Genomic DNA, 22,239 nt, shown 5'->3' on the forward strand with positions numbered 1-22,239 from the left:
TAACCCCCCCCACCCCCCTTGTATTCTAGTCCTCTAGATATAAAGGCCAGCATTCCATTAGCCTTTTTCATTATTTTCTGTACCAGTCCGTGTCATTTTAATGATTTATGTACATGGACCCCCAAGTCTCTTTGGACCTCTACTGTTTCTAGCTTTTCACCATTTACAAAGTACACTGTTCTATCCTTTATCAGTCCAAAGTGGATAACTTCACATTTGTCTGCACTGAATTCCATTTGCCACAGTTTTGCCAATTCACTTAATCTATTAATACCGTTGTAATTTTATGTTTCCATCTACACTGCTTACAATGCCACCTATCTGTGTCATTGACAAACTTGGATATGTGGCTTCCTATCCCATCATCTACGTCGTTAATAAACATGGTGCGGTGCCCATATATAAAGCAGAACTCCAGATGGGGTCTGACACTGGCTCTGCATAACTGACGCATTGCTTCCTCCACTTTGTATTCCAGCTCTGAGATAAAGGCCAACATTCTATTAGCCTTAGTGATTACTTTTTGTACCTGTGCACTAGCTTTTAGAGATTTGTGTAGCTGGACACCCAAATCCATTTACTCCTCCACAATTCCTCATGTTTCACTATTAAGAAAATATTCCAATTTGTCTTTGTATTATCCAAAGCGGATGACCTCACACTTCCCCACCTTGAACTCCATCTGCCACAGTTTTGTCCCTTTCTAACCACCTTCTTCCATCTACACAACTTGCTGTCATTTGCAAACTTGGATATACAACACACTTTTGCTTCCTTCATCCAAGTAATTGATATATATGGTGAAAAGCTGAGGGTCTTGTATAGATCTCTGGGGAACACATCCCGCCAATCAGAGCACGCTCCCTTTATTGTTACACTGTGTCGCCTACCTCCCAACTAATTACCAACCCATATCACAAGGTTACCTCCAATTCTGAGCGCTCTCATTTTTTTTTGATAATCTCTTGTGTAGAACATTATCAAATGCCTTCTGGAAGTCCATATAGACAACATTCATACACTCCCCTATCCACCAGGTTAGGTGACCTTGAAAAATTCAACTAGATTAGTCAAACATGATCTACCCATCACAAATACATGCTGACTCTCTTTGATCAGCTCATACTTGTTCAACTGCTCAGTCACTCTGTCCTTGATGACAGAAGAGGAGTTTTATTACAACACCAAAGGCCTTTTGTTCCCTGGACAGCAGGAAACATTGGCCCAGAACTTTGGGTCTCCATGGGCGAGTACGCACGGGGTACTCGCCTGTAAGCCCAATGGAAGTGCCGGTTTCGTGCATGCACTGCACATGCGCGGGAAACCGGCACTTCCGTTCCCCTGAAAGAAGGGGTTCAGAGTTCGAACGCGTGCGCAGGAGAGGCAGCGCGTGCGCATCGAACTTCCGTTTCTTTTGCAGGTTTTCCCGGGAGGGTAAGTCTCCAGGAGTTACACATATAAAAAGCAGGCGTAAGGCCTGCTTTTTACAAGGTAAGTGGTGAATTAATTAAAATTAAAACATTTTTTTCCACAGGTTTATTATTTTTATAAATACTTTAAAGCAAGGTAAGTTTATTTTTAGCCCCGTTAGAAAATAAAATTATTTTTTTCAAAAATTTAAATTGTTTAAAATAGTTATTTCATGTAATTTATAGTTTATTTAAAAAATGTGATGTAAAAAAAAAATTATTTGAAGATTTAGTGATGTTTTGGGGCCCGTAGTATTTATAAGTTTTGACAGGTCTTCCTGTCAAGCTTATGAATGGGCATTCCCTGCTCCGATTGGCTCCCCATGGCCCACGTGATCCCAGGGGGCGCATCGAACTAACTGCGCCCCTGGGATACACAAGCACTGCGTGCTGGCAGTTGGAGCAGGCCCAGGATCGGAATTCCACGGGGGCCCACAGCACAACGGCCGGCGCACTAGGTAAGTGCAGGTCGGGGGCTTACACCCGCGGGAAGCCCCCAACCCGAATTTCTGAGCATTACTTTCAGGGCACTAAGGCAGGCCAGTATACAGCTTGTCCAATTGACAAGTAAGCAGGAATGTATCTAGCACTGATGACTGGTCAGATTTAACAAAAGGTTGTGATTCTGAAACTCAACAAACCCTTTGTAATAAGAAGTCATTTTCATGCTTTTTATTGCTGCCAACCCTCTAGATGAATTCACATGCTATGGGGCTCTGTAGGTCAATTTGTCAATGTAGAGTTTTCCAGAATCAAGCGAGTCCCCAGTTGGCTTGGCAAGTTCAAAAACAAACCCGTACAATTATTTCAATATAAATAACAATTCATAGATCTGACCCATCAGGAGATTAGAGCAACAAAGAAAACTTACTGGAGTAAATCTGAATAGGCTTTTGAAATAAACTGGAGTTTCAGCTAATTCAAGCGTTGGTTTTCAATTTAGGATTTCCATTCTAAATACCCCTTACTTTTGTGCTGCAATCTTTTGCATGTGCAGTTTGTCTTCACCAAGCACAGATGATCATGGATTGTGCACAGACGGTAGAATGAACCATAAAATAAAGTGTGTGGGAGGTGTAAGGAGTGGCTGTGCATGAAACAGAATGAAAATTAAACTATGCAGAGACTAGCTACAGGGAAAGAATTGCTCTGAAATGCCAGTGCATTAAGAAACTGAAAGAAAATCTATCTAAAATCAAAGTGTTGGATTGTTCAATTGGTCTGGACAGGCTTTACTGTGACAGTTAGTGTGATCAAAATACCTGATCATTGGGCACCCAATCCTTGGAGAGTAGAAATACTTGGAGTAGCAGGATATTAGTTAATGAAGAACTACTTAATACCACAGAACTCTGCGAAGGTATTGCAGTGGAATGCATCACCAAACTAGGAGGAAAGCACTGCACAATCTCTCACAAAACCAATTTTCCACCCCACCAAATTACCATGCAGTGTCCGTACAGCAAGGGAAGAAAGCATACACTTCCTGCTTCCCTGATCTTTACTAAGTTAGCTGATCTCAGCACTTTTGGATTTGGGGCAGGGGAAAAAACCAACCAGGGCTCCCACTCCTGATCGCTATCGATCAACCCCTGCTGGAAGTGCACGTGTGTGGAGAGGATTGGACATGACTGATGTCCTCATGTCAAATAGCCTGCTGATATTGTCAAGGCTTTCATATGAGCAAAGATCACAGTGCCCATCGAACTATTCCCCCCCACAGGCAGTCAACCCCTTGAGGCGAGGAAGAAAAACTGTCAGAGAAATGGTGAGATAAAAAGAGGGGAAAGAAAGCATGCCCCCCTTAGCCATTGGGAATCACACTTGTACTGTATGTTTCACTGAGGTGCAGGAAGACACCATACAGTCCCTCACTATTCACAGTACCTGCACGGTGCTCCATTTTCCTACCCTCATTAAGAAAAAAAATAGGTATTATGGATGCCGAGAAACTGTATGGTGCCTTTCCCACTACTCAATGAAACACATTTTCTTCTCCAATTCCCTCCCCTCCTTTCCTGAAAGCACCAACTCTTACTGGGTATTATAGTTCCATAGACACTGATTGCCTTCCAGTACCTTGCCCAGTGGTTATTCTTCACACATTAGCCGAGACTGGAAGGCCAACGCACAATTTTCTGCCCATTAAAGTGAACGGATGGAAAATCACAGGCTGGTGACCACATGAATAGAAAACCCTGGGCTCAGTGCCCATAGACTAATTAATCATTGGGGGTACCACAGTCAGGACCTATCCTATTGTCAACCAATATCCACAGTCGGAATCCATTTTTTTCTTGCCTAGTTGAGTGGTGAGGAAGCCAGTATAGCACCACAACTACTGCCAGATAACTTAGCAAAGACCGCAATCAAGCCAGGTCCTTCGGGTCTGTATGGTTTAATGGCGATACCTTCACTGACTGGGAAATTGCAGGGGTGGGGAAGTTCCATATGTAGCTTTTTGTAATAAGAAAAGGTGATGAAAACATTTACTGTTCCACTACAAGCGAAACAATTCCTGTTCTACTTTAAAATGTACCCGAGAGAGTAAAGGCACCCCCCTGTGCAGCATAGACAGTCCAGAAGGTCTTGTGTTTGATTCCTGGTCCCTGTCAAGGCACCCAACAGTTAAACAATAATCCAACAGTTTCACAATTACAGAAATCCTAAATTTATTCCTCGTCTCTTCAGTATTCTTTTTTCTTTTGGTGCTGCTCATAGTGAGGAACATCGGTGTTGAGAAACAGAATACTTTCCACTCACTGTTAGAAACAAACAGCCCAACGTCAGGTATACTACACATGAAATACAGAGTAAAATACCCTCAACACTGGACTGGTAAATGGGCCTCAACCTCAAATCATCCTCTGTGCAACATTTATTTTTTCACACCTACCGTCCTAGTGCCCCCTCCGTGAAACAGAAAATTCAGTACCAATTTGTTAAGCTATGGGCTGTTCTGTGCTATGGACTCATGCCATTGGGAGCTGAATTGACGTGGCCCACAGTAATTTTGGTTGGGGCCATCACACTGGGATTTCCTGTCAAGTCTGGGCTTATTAACAAGACAATAGAACAGAGTTCCAACTACAGTCTACTCCTGTTAATTCAAAGTTACTAAATTCAATTTTCTAGCTATTATGTTCCACTCGAGTTATTTACATTGCTTAATTCAAATGATTGGATAATTCATTTTTTTTTTTAAGTATAAAAAAATTACTTTGAATGATCAAGAAGAAACTTCTGCCTTCACCCTTTTCTGCTTTCTCACCGAGTTATACTCGCACGGCTCTAACTGAGCATATCCTTGAACAGAAAGCGCCAGTTATTATGCAGCCTGCAGTAAATCTTTCTGATGTCACACCTAGGACCATAAAATAAAGGCTCAAGTGTACAGAGTAGGATGACAGATCAGGGTCAATAAATTGGATAGTATATATAGTATATAACAAAAAGATGCACTCAAGGCAAGTAAAATTAAAAATGTGTTTAGCTAGGAAAGGGGCTGCCTTCTTTCTCCCTTCTATGCAATGTACTGAGTTCTGATGTACTTTTCATCCAGTATCAGAACAGATATGATCAGTTTAGTCCTTACATTGTGCCAATTGTCTGAATTATGCACATGGAGGAAGTGATTTTAATTACTCAGGAACTGAATTGTATAACAGGAAGTAACCTCAGGCGAGCCACATTAAACTGGGTGTGGCCTGATGTTTTCTTATTTTCCCAGTGCTGCTACAAGATTGCTAGACTGCTAATTTTATTTAAATGAGGCACTTTGTTCCTAAATTAAAAAAATGTCCATTAAAAAGGAAAGGCAGAGTATTATCCTGTAGGATGAACGAAATGTTAGGCGAGTTGCGTCTAGTGTGGCATTCCTCATTCAGTGAATGCACGTCAACCAGATACAAAAAGACCAAATCAAAAGGGAAAATCACAGGATACGGTCCTTTTAAAAGGTGCTTTGTATGTAGAAGTTGCACTACATTCAAAGAACAAGCAACACACCAAACGTAGGTCATTAACATTCTTCCTCATTAGTTTGATCTCCATATACAAATGAATGATAGCAAAGTAGCACAATAACAGAGGTAAAAGACTTTATGGCTTAATTCCAAGGCAGGTTGGAAGCACCAAAAATAATAGCCATAATGAATCATCAATCTGAGCCAACAGAAAAATTCAATAATAATTAAAGTAATGATAAAAATTGTACAATTTTCTTTTGGTGCCTTGCAGTTAATCAGACCTTGTTAGATCATTGTTTTTAGAAGGATGAGCCAATTGTTTAAGGTACTACAATCACTGAAAAGCTGCCATTACTGACAAGTGCCTCGTGAGAAAACTGGATGCAGGCAATAAGCTGAATGGGAGGACCATGCTTTCAATGCAGCAACTTTAGCCTTGTATGAAAGTACACATCCCAGCAATCTGCAGCTGCTAGCCAGTCTGTCATTTGCAGTGTTTAGTAACAGTACCATCTTGAGCTACTTGTGAACAAAGTTGTTCAAGATCAAGACAATGTAGACATTGAATGGGACAGGAGAGAAAAAGGAGGCAAAAAGAATGGTTGAATAGAAGCGTCATAGGGAGGTGGAAAAGCAGAGATGCTGAAGAAGGGCATTCGTGAGGGAAGACAGTGTGGCTAAAGAAGTGGAGAGCAAGAAATTGGCTGGTGGAGAAACTGATGGTGTGTGCACAGATAATGGAGGAGACAGACAGTGAGGGGGCAGGGCAGGCGATGGAGGGATCTGAAGGTGAAGATGAAATCTTAAAAGTTGATTCTCTGAAATATGGAAAGCCAATGGAGATGTGGACCTTCGTACCATTGAGGACATGGGCCACAGCATTCTGGATGACTCGTAACTTAGGAAAGGTAGAAGCAGGGAAGGAGAGTGTTCGAGAAGTCCATCCACACGGTGATAATGTTTATTAGGGGTTCAATAGCTAGAGGGAGGAAGTGAGGGGAGGGGAGATTGGGATAAGAGGTGGAGGCAGGCAGATTTGTGGAGGTCAATAGCAAATTAGATGTGGGGGAAGGAAGTTTCGCTCAGTGTTGAGAAATATACCAAGGCTCTGCACATCTGGGTTAAGTCTGAGGTGAGTTGGGGAGGGAGCTGGAGGGAGGTGTTTGCAAGAGTCAAAAAGGATGGTGAGAGGAAGATTTAGCTCCTCCAGGCAGTTGGGAACAGTAGTCACAGTCATGGAGTCGAGGGAGGAAGTGGCAAAATTGAGCTAGATACCATCACCATACATGTGACAGCTGATCCCATGCCATTAGATAACATTACTGATGTGCAGCATGTATATGAGGAGGAGGATGGGGCCAAGGATGAAGCCTTTGGCTACACCATTGGTAACTGTGCAGTTATGGGAGGAGAAATAATTTGAGGTGATGGAATGTGCAGTGTAACAGGTAGGTGAGGGCAGTCACAGAGGTGGACTGTAATCGAGTGACATTCGAGGACAATGAAGTGGTTAATAGTGTTGAAGGCAGCAGAGGGGTTAAGGAAGGTGAGGCGGGACAGTCATAGTCACATAAGATGCTATTGATGACTTTTTTTTATTTGCTTCTGGGATCTGGGCGTCACTGGCAAGGCCAGCATTTATTGCCCATCCCTAGTTGCCCTTGAGAAGGTGGTGGTGAGCTGCCTTCGTGAACCGCTGCAGTCCGCGTGGTGAAGGTACTCCAGTAAAATTTTAGTGCTTTGGATAGGGCAGAAGCCTGATGTGGTGAGGCGAGAGTATAGCGGTGAGGCGAGAGTATAGCGGTGAGGCGAGAGTATAGCGGTGAGGCGATGACATGTTCCAGGACATTAGAAAGAAAGGGAATGTCAGAAATGGGACAGTAGTTGTGAAATTAGAGGGCTTGAGAGCAGGGTTTTTTGATGGATGGGGTATGATGAGAGGTTTTGAAAAATGCAGGGCCTGAACTGCAGGATAGGATATGTCAGTGATCATAGGACAAAGAGGGGATGTTGAATGGTAAGGAGCTGGGAGGAGGATCAAGGGAGCAGGTGATGGGCTTTATGGAAGCACAACCAGAGATCGCAACGTGAACTGAGTGCATCGTAAACAGAGTGGAAATTTGAGAATTTGGTGAGTGGGAAGGAGTTGCCCCTCTTTGCCTTGAATACTTGCACTGGTTTGTGTAAGCTTGAGGCAGTAAATATTTAAAATATTGTTCAGTGTTTTAGCACTTAGTGCAAGATAGTATGTAAAAAAAATTAAAACAGACTGAAGTAATTATCTTTAAATAAACAAATACTAAGATATGGCAGAGCAGGTTGTGTGTCTGGATTGCAGTATGTGGGGCATAAGAACATAAGAAATAGGAGCAGGAGTAGGCCATTTGGCCCTTTGAGCCTGCTCCGCCATTCAATGAGATCATGGCTGAAACGGTCCAGAGCGAACACATTTGCAGCAGATGTCTCCGCCTCAAATCTCTCCGGCTCAGAGTCACTGAGCTGGAGTGCGAGTTGGAGACACTCTGACACATAAGGGAGGGGGAGGAGTATCTGAACAGTGTGCTCCAGATCTCTCTCTCACCTCGTAGAGAGGTGCAGGATCAGAACGGGGTTGGTGTGACCAATAGTGTACAGAGTAAGGGGAACCCAGGCAAGATAGAGAACGAGGATCCATAGAAACTGATCCTATCCAACAGGTACAATGTACTTGCTGCCTGTGAGGATATGGATAAAGACTGTCTGAAGGACATCCAGAATGCTGACCATGGTACATTGGAGCAGGAGGCTGTCCAAAGGGAAGAGGACAGGAAGCGTAACAACATACCAAACAGTAGGCAAGAGGTCCTGTTCAGAGAGTACCAGGAGCTAAATTAAAAAATAGGACCTCAAAGGTTATAATCTCTGGAGTGATAGATTTTTGTTATCCAAAAGGTATTGCTGAAAGATTTGGGACAAAGGCAGGTATATGGAGTTAGGTCACAGATCAGCCATGATCTCATTGAATTGTGGAACAGGCTTGAGGGGGCTAAATGGCCTACTTCCTATGTTCCTAAGAGACAAGTTGAGTTAGGACAGCAATGGAGAAGAGAATGTAGAGAGAGGGGTGCCTGGGGTGGGGGAGAAAAGCGTCAGAAGGCAGAAGCAACCAAGTTGATTCCCTCAATTTTGGACACAAATTGAGCTCCACATTTGGTGTCTGAGGTGATAATGGAGGGTGTAGGAGAAGGTGGTCAAAGGAGAAAAGTTGTTGTGAAGAAGAGTACTTTGGAATTGTTCTTACTATCCTAAGATCATCCTGGATAGTAAGAAGATTTGGGCAATAAAGAGAGCCACTGTGGACCTTGAGGCGATTGAACCAACTTTGGCAATGTTTAGCCAAGTTGCTTGCTCACTAAATGTGCTTCAGGATTATGGCTAATGGCTTAGAGGCCACAAAATGGCTGTTGCATTGGTGGAATGGAAGACACTCCAGAATCTGGTGAAGAGGGCATAGGAGGAGGAGACTGGGCAACTGCTGAGGAGATCAACACAGTGCAGGGCTAGAACTGGGAAAGGTTGGAACATGAGAGGGCTTGTGCAAGACACTTAAAAGGATAGCTTTATCTAGAGCCAGATGGTGATGGTAGGAGGGTTAGAGGCAAGTAGGAAGACATGTAGAAACATTAGAGGCAAGGAAGTTAATTGGAGAGAGCCCCTGCAATTATCATCCTCAGATTTCAAAGCCACAGGTGATGACAAAGTTCAGAAGGTACCATCAACATGAAGTGTGAGGGGGCGTTGGGGGGGGGGGGGGAGGAAGGGAAAAAAAGGTAAGGAAATATTTTACTGGAGGGAGGGAGAATCAGATGGCAGTTGAAGTAATAAGGAAAACACATGGAGCAAAATTTTGCTGTCAAATTATTGGCGAGGTGTTATTTATGCGTAAATGGTAGAGCAACTTCAGGCGGGGAGTTGATGCGTGATTAAATGTGAATATCAAAAATTTGCTGTCCAAGTTCCGCCATTCGCTTCGCGAAAACGGCATTTTGCTGTCTGCTGCGCCATTGACGTGCACGGAATGCTGTGAAGTTGCTGTATTTGCGCGGGAGATACGAACCAAACCCAATGCAGATATTTAGGGCTAGTAATTAGTAGTGCAAGTACCCGTTTAACGATGCAATAATTGTTCATTACTGCCAATCAACTTCTCTGGCACTGAAAATTAACTATTATACGTGTGGAGTCTCATTTCTTCACCTTCTGAATTTCTTGGAGATTTATAAAAATGTAAAATTTTAAATTACTTTTTTTTTTCTTACTTTTCCTTTCTGTCTCTTTTTCCTTCTCTTTTAATCCAATCTTTCTTTCTCTCTCTAATTCAACCCCTTTAATTCACCCTCCTACTCAGTCCTTCCGTGGTTTATGGTCTGGTTAAGGAGATACCCTGTTGGATGCCCTGTTCACTCAGGTCCCAGGTGCCCTGTTTTCCTGTTATCAGCTCGCACTTTCAGCAACTTTGCAGGCAAATATTTTTTTGATCTGGAGGGTACAGGGGCAAGTCTAACTAATGGAAGACACTGGTAGATGCCCTTCCGCAGCAAAATCTGGCCCAAGGAAATCTGTCTGTATTGCTTGGGAGAGAGGCAGCTTCAGACCACAGAACAAGCTCTGTACACCCACTGTCCCACTACAGAACCCACTGCCAACATCTGATGCCACCCTCCCCAAGATTACAGAACAGGTTCAGAAACTTCATCTGATTGGAGGATTCCATATCCATTTTCTCCAGCCCACTCCCCCCACAAAAAACAAGTTAGTCTCCTGGATTGAAACTATGTTACTCAATTAGGAAGATTGGATAATCCAAATAACTGAAGGCAGGGGAATCACTGAAAAATGATGCCATTGGATGGTGAATTTGAATGTAGTATTAACTGAAGCAGGCTTTATGGCTGTATTGTTGCAAGTGCTATTATTTTTAAGCAGTAAGGAAAGCTACACAGGAAGGAGAACCTTGCCATGAATTAGAACTTAAGTTATATTTCAATCTCTGGTCTAAACTGTTCTTTCGTCACGAAACAGTCAGTTTAGCCATGGAAGTATTTTTAGGAACAAATGACGTTTCTTTGCATGTATGGTTGTTTTAACAAAAAGTGTGTAATTAATCCTATCAAAGGTTTGTAGGGGTCAGATCCAACTGAAACCTTAAAGGTTTAAGATCAAAACACTGGAGACTGTATTTAGAAGCTATGTCTGCTATTTTGAAACCTCTTCCTTTGATTGAGGGAAGGGGCTATTGAATGTACAGTACACACTTTGAACTTGTGATGTTCATATTGCAAATTCCGTTCTAGCAGCAGGGCTACCTCCAAAGGTAGAACTGTAATATAAAACGGTATTACGCTGAAGTCTTTCACTACCTTTGGCAAGCAGGATCTGGTTTAAATGACAATACCTCCAAGGAGGTGGTTCTGCAACAAAATAATATGGCACTCTGACCCGTCTTATTTTTAGATTTAAAACACTGTTGCCCAATAGAAACTGCTGACTAGCCACAGGTGTGGCTACAGCAACAACATTTTGACCATTTACACTAATTCTAGTAAAAAGCAGCTTACGCACAATATAGGTAAATGAACTTCACGGGTATATTTACTTAATAAACATAAACCACCATTAAGTGCGAAACTTTGCAGTCTTTCTCTTTCACCAAACTTTGGGAATCTGTCATGAATTTATGAGTCACACCACATCTTAATGCAGGTTCTAAGTTTCTGTCCAGCAGTCACGAGCAATAAGAACATAAAGAAATAGGAGCAGGAGTAGGCCATTCGGTCCCTCGAACCTGCTCCGCCATTCAATAAGATTATGGCTGATCTTCTACCTCAACTCCACTTTCCTGCCCGATCCCCAAATCCCTTAATATACAAAAGTCTATCGATCTCTGTCGTGAATATACTCAATGACTGAGCCTCCACAGCCCTCTGGGGTAGAGAATTCCAAAGATTCACCACCGAGTGAAGAAATTTCTCATCTCAGTCCTAAATGATTGACCCCTTATTCTGAGATTGTGACCCCTGGTTCTGGACTCCCCAGCCAGGTGAAACATCCTCACCGCATCTACCTTATCAAGCCCTGTAAGAATTGTATGTTTCAATGAGATCACCTCTCATTCTTCTAAACTCTGGAGAATATAGGCCTAGTCTACTCAATCTCTCCTCATAGGACAATCCCCCCATCCCAGGAATCAGTCTGGTGAACCTTCGTTGCACTCCCTCTATGGCAAGTATATCCTTCCTTAGGTAAGGAGACCAAAACAGTACACAGTACTCCAGGTGTGGTCTCACCAAGGCCCTATATAATTGCAGTAAGACGTCTTTACTCTTATACTCAAATCCTCTTGTAATAAAAGGCCAACATACCATTTGCTTTCCTAATTGCTCGCTGTACCTGCATGTTAATTTTCAGTGATTCGTGTACAAGGACACCCAGGTCCCTCTGAACACCAACATTTCCCAATCTCTCACCATTTAAAAAATACTCTGCTTTTCTATTTTTCCTACCAAAGTGGATAACTTCACATTATATTCCATTTGCCATGTTCTTGCCCACTCACTTAGCCTGTCTATATCCCCTTGAAGCCTCTTTGCATCCTCCTCACAACTTACATTCCCACACAGCTTTGTATCAGCAGCAAACCTGGATATATTACATTTGGTCCCCTCATCCAAATCATTGATATAGATTGTGAATAGCTGAGGCCCAAGCACTGATCCTTGTGGTACCCCACCAGTTATAGCCTGGCAACCCGAAAACGGCCTGCTTATTCCCACTCTGTTTTCTGTCCATTAACCAATCCTCAATCCATGCTAATATATTACCCCCAATCCCATGAGCCCTAATTTTGTTTAATAACCCCTTGTGTGGCACCTTATCGAATGCTTTCTGAAAATCCAAATACACCACATCCACTGGTTCCGCCTTATCTATTCTGCTAGTTACAACCTCAAAAAACTCTTAACAGATTTGTCCAACATGATTTCCCTTTCATAAATCCATGTTGACTCTGCCCAATCCTATTATTATTTTCTAAGTGCCCTGTTACCACATCCTTAATAATAGATTCTAGCATTTTCCCTACTACAGGAAACTTTCGATTAACCGGCCCCTAAATAACCGGAACGCTCTATCCACCGGCAAAATTCAGGAGTCGGTTCAGGTAACTTTTTTATACTTTTAGTTACTTTTTTTACTCCATTTGTTGCTGTGCAAGGGTGTAGCTGAAGCTGTTGCTAAGCTACAGAGACACTTGCAACTTGTGCCGATTGTTTTGAAGCTGTTAACAGGGTTTGTTGCTTTATACAGAGCTCTGAGCTCTGTATCTTTTACTATAGCGTTCGGTTATCCGGAATTGTTGATGAACCGACAACACGTCAGTCCCGTCCGTGCCGGATACCAGAAAGTTTCCTGTACTGATGTCAGGCTAACTGGTCTGTAGTTTGCCGTTTTCTCTCTCCCTCCTTTCTTAAATAGCAGGGTTACATTTGTTACCTTCCAATCTGCGAGAACCATTCTAGAATCTATGGAATTTTGGAAAATGACAACCAATGCATCCACTATCTCTATAGCCACCTCTTTCTAAACCCTAGGATGTAGGCCATCAGATCCAGGGGATTTATTGGCTTCCAGTTCCATTAATTTCTCCAGTACTACTTTTTTACGAATACTAATTTCTTTCAGTTCCTCATTCTCGCTAGACCCTTGGTTCTCCACCATTTCCAGGAGGTTTTTTGCGTCTTCTTCCGTGAAGACAGACACAAAGTATGTTTAATTTCTCTGCCATTTCCTTATTCTCCATTATAATTTCTCCTGTCTCAGCCTGTGAGGGACCCACGTTCACTTTCACTAATCTTTTCCTTTTTACATACCTATAGAAGCTTTTACAGTCTGTTTTTATGTCTCTCGCCATTTTACTCTCATTCTATTTTCCCTTTATCAATTTCTTGGTCCTCCATTGCGGAATTCTAAAATTCTCCTAATCCTCAGGCTTACTACTCTTTTTGGCAACATTAGAAGCCTCTTCCTTTGATCTAATACTATCTTTAACTTCTCATTAGCCACGGTTGGACCATTTTTCCTGTGGGGTTTTGTGCCTTAAAGGAATGTATATTTGTTGTCAATTATGTATTAATTCTTTAAATGCTAGACATTGCTTGTCTACTTTTAATGTAGTTTCCCAATCTACCTTAGCCAACTTGCCCTCATACCTACGTAGTTTGCTTTGTTTAGATTTAAGACCCTAGTTTTGGATTTAACTAAATCACTTTCAAACTTAATATAAAAATCATATTATGGTCACTCTTCCCTAAAGGCCCCTTTACTGCAAGGTTATTAATTAACCCTTTCTCATTGCACAATACTAGATCTAAAATAGCCTGTTCCCTAGTTGGTTCCTCAACATACTGATCTAGAAAACTATCTTGTATACATTCCATGAATTCGTCCTCCACACTATTACAGCAAATTTAGTTTGCCCAGTTTATATGTTGATTAAAGTCTCCCATGATTACTGTATTACCCTTGTTACATGCGCCTCTAATTTCCTGAGTTATACTCTGCCCTACATTACAACTACTGTTGGGGGCCTATAAACAACTCCCACCAATGTTTTCTGCCCCTTGCTGTTTCTTAGCTCCACCCAAACTGATTCTACTACAGGTACACTATCTCTTATCCAAAAGCCTTGGGACCAGCTGAGTTTCGGTTTTCGGAATTTTTCAGATTTCAGAAGGTATTATTATAAGACTGGGAAATTTGTATTTAATATAAATTTTAAAAGTTCAGGCTACCTCTTGCGACTGTTCCGTGTCTCATTCCCCTTCCTGCTTCTCTGGAAAGCCGGATATTGGCTGACTCCTACTAAGCTGGCTCGCAAATCAGGTCGGGTGGGGGGGGGAGAAAAGAATATCGGACGGGCCGCGGTTCAGGTCGGGGTCGGGGGGGGGGGGGGGGAAAGAATATCGGACGGGCCGCGGTTCGGGTCGGGAGAAAAGAATATCGGACGGGTCGGGGGTCAGGTCGGGTGGGGGGGGGGGGGGGTGGGGGGAAAGAGAGAAAAGAATATCGGACGGGCCGCAGGGAGAAAAGAATATCGGACGGGCTACTGCAGCTATCGGACCGGCCGCTGTATTGTTGGGTTCACTCTCCCGGTACCTCCTTCACACTGCCCGGCTCGGCCTGCAATCTCCTACCCAGGAGGGAACTCTGTGACCCTCTGCCCTGCTCAGCGTAAGTCATGCGCCACTCTGGTCATATCGTGCGCACGACTTACGCTGAACGAAAAAACTTTCGGTTTTTAGAGGTTTTCAGTTTTCGGCAGTTTGGATAAAGGATAGTCTACCTGTACTAGATTTTCAGAGCTATGATCCTTTCTTTATCCCATTGTTTTTATTATCAGGGGCTACCCCTCCTCTTTTTCCATTTTGCCTATCTCTTCTAAAAGTTAAGTATCCTGGAATATTTAGGTCCCAACCTTGGTCACTTTGCAACCACATCTCCGTAATGGCTATTAGATCAAACCTATTAATTCAGCTATTTTGTTGCGAATGCTTCGCACATTCAGATATAGTGCCTTTTAGCTTTGACTTTCTATTTTTCCCTGATGCCCTATTACCTTTGTTACTCTCTCTGTCCCTTCCTGACCCACTCTGCTTATTTTACCCAAAACACTGCTCTGCTCTTGAGCCTTGACATTTCTCTTGCTGCTTTTAAATTGACTCTTTCCTGAATCCTCCCACCACCCCTTCATTAGTTTAAAGCCCTGTCTACTGCCCTAGTTATTCAATTCACCAGGACAAAGGCTCCAGCCAAGTTTAAGTGGAGCCTGTCCCAACAGAATAGCTCCCTCTTTCCCCAGTAGTGGTGCTAGTGCCCCATGAAGCAAAACCCCTGCCTTCCACACCACTCTTTGAGCCATGCATTTAACCTTTTAATCTGTTTGTCCCTATGCCAATTGGCACGTGGCTCAGGTAACAATCCAGAGATTATTACCTTTGAGGTTCTGTGTTTTAATTTGGACCCCAACTCTTCAAACTCTCTCAGCAGAACCTCATTCCTAGTTCTACCTATGTCGTTGGTTCCTATGTGGACCACGACAACTGGATCCTCCCCATCCCACTCCAAGTTCTTCTCCAGCCGCGAGGATATGTCTTTAACCCTGGCACCGGGCTGGCAACACAACCTTCAGAACTCCCAGTCGCGGCTGCAGAAAACAGTATCTATCCCTCTGACTATACTGTCCCCTACCACAGCTACATTCCCTTTCACTCCCCCACTTGAATGGCCTCCTGCACCATGGTCAGCTTGCTCATCCATCCTGCAGGCTTTTCCCTCATCCACACAGGCAGCAAGAACCTCATACTTGTTGGATAAGGACAATGCCAAGGCTCCTCCTTACCTGCCTCAGTTGCAGTTTCACCCTCCTGTCCCTGGCCACTAACCAGACCTGTACCACTACCTAACCTAAGAGGTGTGACTGCCTCCTGGATCAAAGTGTCCAGGTAACTCTCCCCATCCCTGATGCCCCGCAACGTCTGCACCTCAGACTCCAGCTCAAAAACTCTGATCTGAAGTTCAAGATGCAGGCACTTACTGCAAACGTGGTTGTCCGGGATCACAATGCTCGCCACAAACTCCCACATGCTGCAGTTGTGGCACACCAGCTGCACTACCATCCCTTTATGACCTTGTTCTACTTAATTAAATGTAATTAAATTTGTATTTAAGCAACTTAGTTTCTTGACTACTTACTTGATCTAGATTAAGTTATGGGTACTGAAATTAAATATCTACCTGTAACACAAAGCACTACAAGTAATATAGGTAAAAAGCAGCAACTCCTTCCCACTCTCCTCCAAATTCCCACTCTTTCCAAATAAAACACTCTGTTTACGTGCACTCCATTTAATGTCGCTCTGTGCCGACCATTTGACTTCATCAGAGCGATTGCTGAGAATGTTGCCTCACACGAGATGTGCCAGACCCTGCCCTACTCTCCATCCAGAACACGGTTGGATGCTGCTTGCCCTTTGCCATGATATGCTCTGTTGGAGATGCTTGTTATGGGCTGGGCTTGATTTCTTCTGCTGACCGGGAGCAATTATTCCGATTGGTCAAGCTGACCATGATGATTGCTCCCCTCTCTATTCAATGTTGCTGGTGTTTGAATGGTGCTGAAGCCCAGTGTTTACACCCATATCACACCCCGTTTTGGCAGATAACCAATAACCAGTAACCAAGGAAGTAAAGCACACACAATCAAAAAATTTGCTTATCGTCGTACCATTTTACCAACAATCACAAAACTGTTAAGGTACGCATGCATTAGTCATGCAAATAGGAGTATGGCGATCACATAAAAAAAGACTTGCATTTATATAGCGCCTTTCACAACCTCAGGACATCCCAAAGCACTTTACAGCCAATGAAGTATTTTTTGAAGTGTAGCCACTGTTGTAATGTAGGAAACTCGGCAGCCAATTTGAGCACAGCAAGCTCCCACAAACAACAATGTGATAATGGCCAGATAACCCATTTTAGTGATGTTGTACACCTGCCCAATAACGATGTCTATTACTCATTCTTTATTTACTAATCAAAAGTGCAATTGGCGATATCTGGATTCCCAATTAGCCACATATGGCTAGTGGCTAATGTATTGGATGACAAAGCTGACCATCATGTCAGTTCTTCTTAAATCAATAGAAATATCACCAATTGGGAAGCAAGTAAGCAATCTCTGCAACACTGGTTCCAAAAAAGGTGCAAGCAGGCAGTGTAAGCACAGCTCACATTACTGCTCAGATGTTTACACTGCTTGGCAGGTGCAGTGTAACACCTGATAAATAGTTACTCGTCATCCCAAAAGATGGTACTGAACCAAATTGTTGATGGGTCGAAGCCAAGTATAATGCGGCCAGAGAGAGCATTAGTTTTAAAATATATTCCAAAACAGAGTTTCTATTAAAAAAAGACAGAATAAATACCTACAGACAAGCTCTTCCTCATCCTGATCGGGTTCCTTTTTGTTTCTAAACACAGAGATATCCAACTGTAGCACATGGGCAATGGCAGCATGGATCAATGTGGCAGCAAGGACAGACGGCAGATTTCTAGAGGAGGAATAAAAAGCTATGTAAGACAATCACGTCTCAACATTTTTAAACGGACATGCAAAGTACCTCCTCCTTGATTTACATCAGAAGATAGTGTGGGAATGGCACTGGCAAATGAGGGAAGGAATGGGCAAATAAATCTGGGCCTTCACATCCTGTATGACTGATTACTTCTCCTTGTTCAAGTTTTCCTGTATCAACACAGTCACTAAATCGCCTCAAAGAATTTCTTCCCCCATCCTCCCACAGTCACCTCTGGCATATATAGGGAAAATCCTTGGTGCCTTTCTATTCATATTCTACATGCTACCTTTCAGCAACATCATCCGCAAGTATGGGCTCAACTTCCACATGCATGCTGCATCCACAAGCAAAGGTCGGCCTCTACACATAGGCTAATGGAGCCCAACTCTTTTGCTTCGCCACCACCGTCGACTCCAAAGTTGTTACTCTACTGATTGTTTGGCCAACATCAAGTCCTGGATGACTTGCAACTTCCAACACATCAATATTGGTAATATTAAAGTAGGGGTCTGTTTAGCTCTTGCCAGCATCAATGTTGTCCTGGCAGTGACTCCATCAACTTCTCCAGATGTTTGATAAGGCTGACCCAGATGATACACAAACTTGTGTTCTATTTGATTTGAGCCGAGTTATCTATCCCATATCCAACCTGTCCTCAGACCTCCTTTCTCTGGTACATTGCCTATTTTTACCCTCTACTTCACCCACTCTACTGCAGAAACCCTCATCCATCTTTTCATCACTCTGAACATTAATTTTTCAAATGCTCCATCAGCTGGCATCCCCCATCCAAATGGTTCAGCTAATCCAGAACTCTGCTGCCCGAGTACATCGACTGCCACCCTTGTCCAACTCCACTGGCTCCCATTGCTCTACCAAACGGACTTCAAGATCCTCAACTTCAAAATTCCTCCATTCCTCTAATTTGAGATTACTGCTTGTCCTCAAGCTACCCACAATTGAGGAGGGGCCATTCAGCCGTTACTTACACTTTGGAACTCTTCCAAACTACTTTGCCTTCTTACCTACCTCCCTTCAAATGCCTCCTATGAATCTATCCCATTGACTAATGCTTTTGGTTTCCTGCCCCACCTAAATTCCTTACTTCCTGTTTGGTGTACAATTCTCTCACAAAGCACTTGACATTCTTTTATATGAGGGGTACTATATAAATGCAAACTGTTGTTTCACATCCACCGCATTTTTGATTTTCCTTTTACCCCTCCTCAATGAATGTTGTATACGCTGGTGCCATCAGATAACTTAAGTGGTTATGTTTCATGTGACTGTGGACTTGAGGGTTAAAATAATTTTCATTCATACAACACCTCTCACGACCTTAGGACGTCCTAAAGCAGGTCACAACTAATTGAGAACCTTTGCAGTATAGCCATTACTGTAATATGGGGAAACGCAGCAGCCAAATTGCACACAAGGCCCCCCAAACAGCTGAGATAAATGTCCAGATAATTTTTTTTTTTTTTGAGATGTTGGCTGAGGGACAAATGTTGGCCAGGACACTAGGCGAACTCCCCTGCTCTTCTTCAAATAGCACCAAGCTCTTCTTTTACATTCACTTGAAAGGGCAGTTGGGGCCTCAGTTTAGCATCTCATCCAAAAGACGCCACCTCGAACAGTGCAGCAGTCCCTCAGTACTGCACTGAAATTAGTGGACTATTTCATTATGGGAGCAATTTCACTGAGCCTATTATAGCACTTACTGTAGGCAGGGGGGGGTGGTCATTGAATAGCAGTCAGGACTAGAACTCCAGATCATTTTCCCTCTCTTTTGCCTCTTTAGGATACTGACGGGTAACTGTAGTGACCCTACCATCACCAGCCTGACACCAGCCAACTTAGAGTTAAAGCCTGGGATCGTGCTGCTGTGTATGTCTCAGTACCACATCCTGTGATGCATTTACAAACTGGGTCATAAGGGAAGCATTTTTCTCCCAGTGAAACACAAAGGGGGCAGACTGAAAGCGACTCGAGATCACTTCCTATAAAAATCATGTTGCCTTGCAAACATAAGGTCAGTAATTAAACCACCTAGTCTAAACTACTTGTGAGCAGTTTGAGAAAAAAAGAGGACGAAACACAATTAACACTTGTTTTGTAACATGATTATGGTTCATTTATTTTTGAACTTTTTGATTATCCCATAATTTCACAAACCTGGTCATTCAGTTTGTTAAACATTACTTTCCAATACAAATTACAGGTACAGGAAACTTTCGATTTACCGGCACCTAAATAACCAGAAATCTCGGTTAACCGGCAAAATTCAGGAGTAGGTTCAGGTAACTTTTATTACTTGCCTTCCTCCATCTGTTGCTGTGCAAGGGTGTGGCTGCAGCTGTTGCTAAGCTACAGAGATGCTTGCAACTTGTGGCCATTGTTCTGGACCTGTTGCTAAGCAACAGGGTTTGTTGCTTTATACGGAGCTCTCAGCTCCGTATCTTTTACTATAGCTTTCGGTTATCCGGAATTTTTGATGAACCGGCACCACGTCGGTCCCGTCCGTGCCGGATAAAAAAAGTTTCCTGTAGCAACTATAGACAATATATAGTTATGCTTTTTTGAGCAACATTTTGATGCTGGCTGTGACAGATGTGGGACTTAGCTGAGCTCAGCATATATTTACATAGAACAGGAACATCACTCCAGATTTGGTTCAATTTCTCCTGGTTCAGTCTCAATCAGTTCATTCATTTTTCAGACTGCACCATTTCCATTTTTATGGGGGGGGGGGGGGGAAGAGAAGAGAATCTACCTGCCATCACTCAATGGAATACACCATTAAATTACATTATTTCGAATTAAAGGGTAAAAGCAAGACTTCCATTTATGTAGCACCTTTCACGACCTCAGGACGTCCCAAAGCACTTTACAGCCAATGAAGTTTTTTTGAAGTGTTGGAATGTAGGAAACGCAGCAGCCAATTTGCACACAGCAAGATCCCACAAACAGCAATGAGATCATCTGTTTTAGTGATGTTGGTTAAGGGATAAATATCTAGGACACCAGGGATAATTCCCCTGTTCGAAATAGTGCCATGGGGTCTTTTACGTACACAGTACTGCACTGGAGTGACAGCCTAGATTTTGTCCTCAAGTCCCTGGAATAGGACTTAAACCCACAACCTTCTGACTCAGAGGCGGGTGTGCTACCACTGAGCCACAACTGGCACCCAAGTAGACTCTACAGATCATGCGCAGTATAGTGAAATCCACCACAGTCCATGCGACCCACTTCAATACAAATTTACAGTTATATTCTTACAGGTACCAACTTGCTGAAAGAAAAATCACTATTAGTGGACAAAGAAACTCACAAGTTAACGATACATTAACTTCCCATCATGAACCCTTCATAATCAACACAGCAAAACAGCTTTATTGACTGGGTATTGGATTGGTTAGAACCTAGGGTTCGAATACAGACAGGTGGTCTCCCTCTCACTGCAGGTGGTTCGGATCCAGGGAAAAATGAAATTGGGGCAGTTTCAACCCAGTCCTTGGTGTAGCAAGCCTACAGCACAAATAATTTCTGCATTATTAGACACTCGAGAGACTAAAAGCACGACAGATGCAAAACATAGAAAAGCCATACTGATCCAACATGATTTCTCATCTGAAGCTGGAGCTAAGGTACATGATTGAGGAGAATGGGAAGAGCTTTGCTCTTCATCTACGTTTTATCAACTTTATAGTATGTTTGATGTTAACACTGGGTGTAAAAGCTGAAAAAAACATTACTTTCTACAAGCACTGACATTCTTTACATTAAGCACAACATCGCCCACTTGGCTAGTCGGCTCCCAGCCATTACATCACTTACTGATGTGTCCAGTCAGCTCCCAGACATCACATCACCCAATGACGTGCCCAGCCAACTTCTAGACACAATAACCACTTACAGGAAACTTTGGTTTATCCGGAGGTTAACTGTCCGGAATGCTCGAGCCACCGGCAAAAATCAGGAGCCGTTTCGTTAGGGTTTTTTTTCTTTTCGTTGCTTTTTTTTTCCCCACCAGTCAGGCTCTGCAAGGTCTCGCTGAAGCTGTTGCTAAGCGACAGAGACGCTTGCAAGGTACGGCCGACTGTTTAGAAGCTGTTGCTAAGCAACAGGGTTTGTTGCCAGATACGGAGCTCAAAATCTCCGTATGTTTCAACATTAGCGCTGGTTTGTCCGGCAGTTTTGATGGGACGGCAGCAGCTCGGTCCCGTCGGTGCCGGATAGCACAAAGTTTCCTGTAAATGTCATACAACCTGCTAAACTGCAGCCACATCACTCAATGTGCCCCGTCAACTCCCAGTTATTATATCGCACTCACGAATACCCAGTTGGCAATCATTCACATCGCTGTAAAGCGCTAACAGTGAGCTACTTCTCTCCCAAAGAAATCACGGTCGCGCTGCTGCTCTTCCTTCCTTCGAGAGGCTTCTGAAAACCCCTCACTTTGACAATGTCTTTGGGCATCCCTCATTTCATCTCTCTCGCGCTCTCTCTCTCTCTCTATCTATCTCTCAAAGTGCCCTGGAGTGTTCATCTGTGCGAGAAATGTTGTTCCAATTGTCAAAGATTTTCAGAATTAGTTGTATGAAAATTTCAGATGTTTAAATC

At 43.1% G+C, this 22,239-nt stretch overlaps 1 protein-coding gene across 1 annotated transcript in view; it reads right to left on the reverse strand.

Annotated features, from left to right (window-relative positions):
- The window catches only part of ppm1f (protein phosphatase, Mg2+/Mn2+ dependent, 1F), a 64,275-nt gene that overhangs the window by 28,310 nt on the left and 13,726 nt on the right, over positions 1 to 22,239 (reverse strand). The window contains exon 2 of the mRNA XM_085961992.1: positions 17,465 to 17,586. Coding sequence (XP_085818118.1) covers positions 17,465 to 17,586 — 122 coding nt within the window. The remainder of the gene's footprint in view (positions 1 to 17,464; positions 17,587 to 22,239) is intronic.

This window comes from Somniosus microcephalus, chromosome 19, assembly GCF_052327205.1.
Source record: "Somniosus microcephalus isolate GS21.2 chromosome 19, FLI_Smic_1.0, whole genome shotgun sequence".
NCBI lineage: Eukaryota > Metazoa > Chordata > Chondrichthyes > Squaliformes > Somniosidae > Somniosus > Somniosus microcephalus.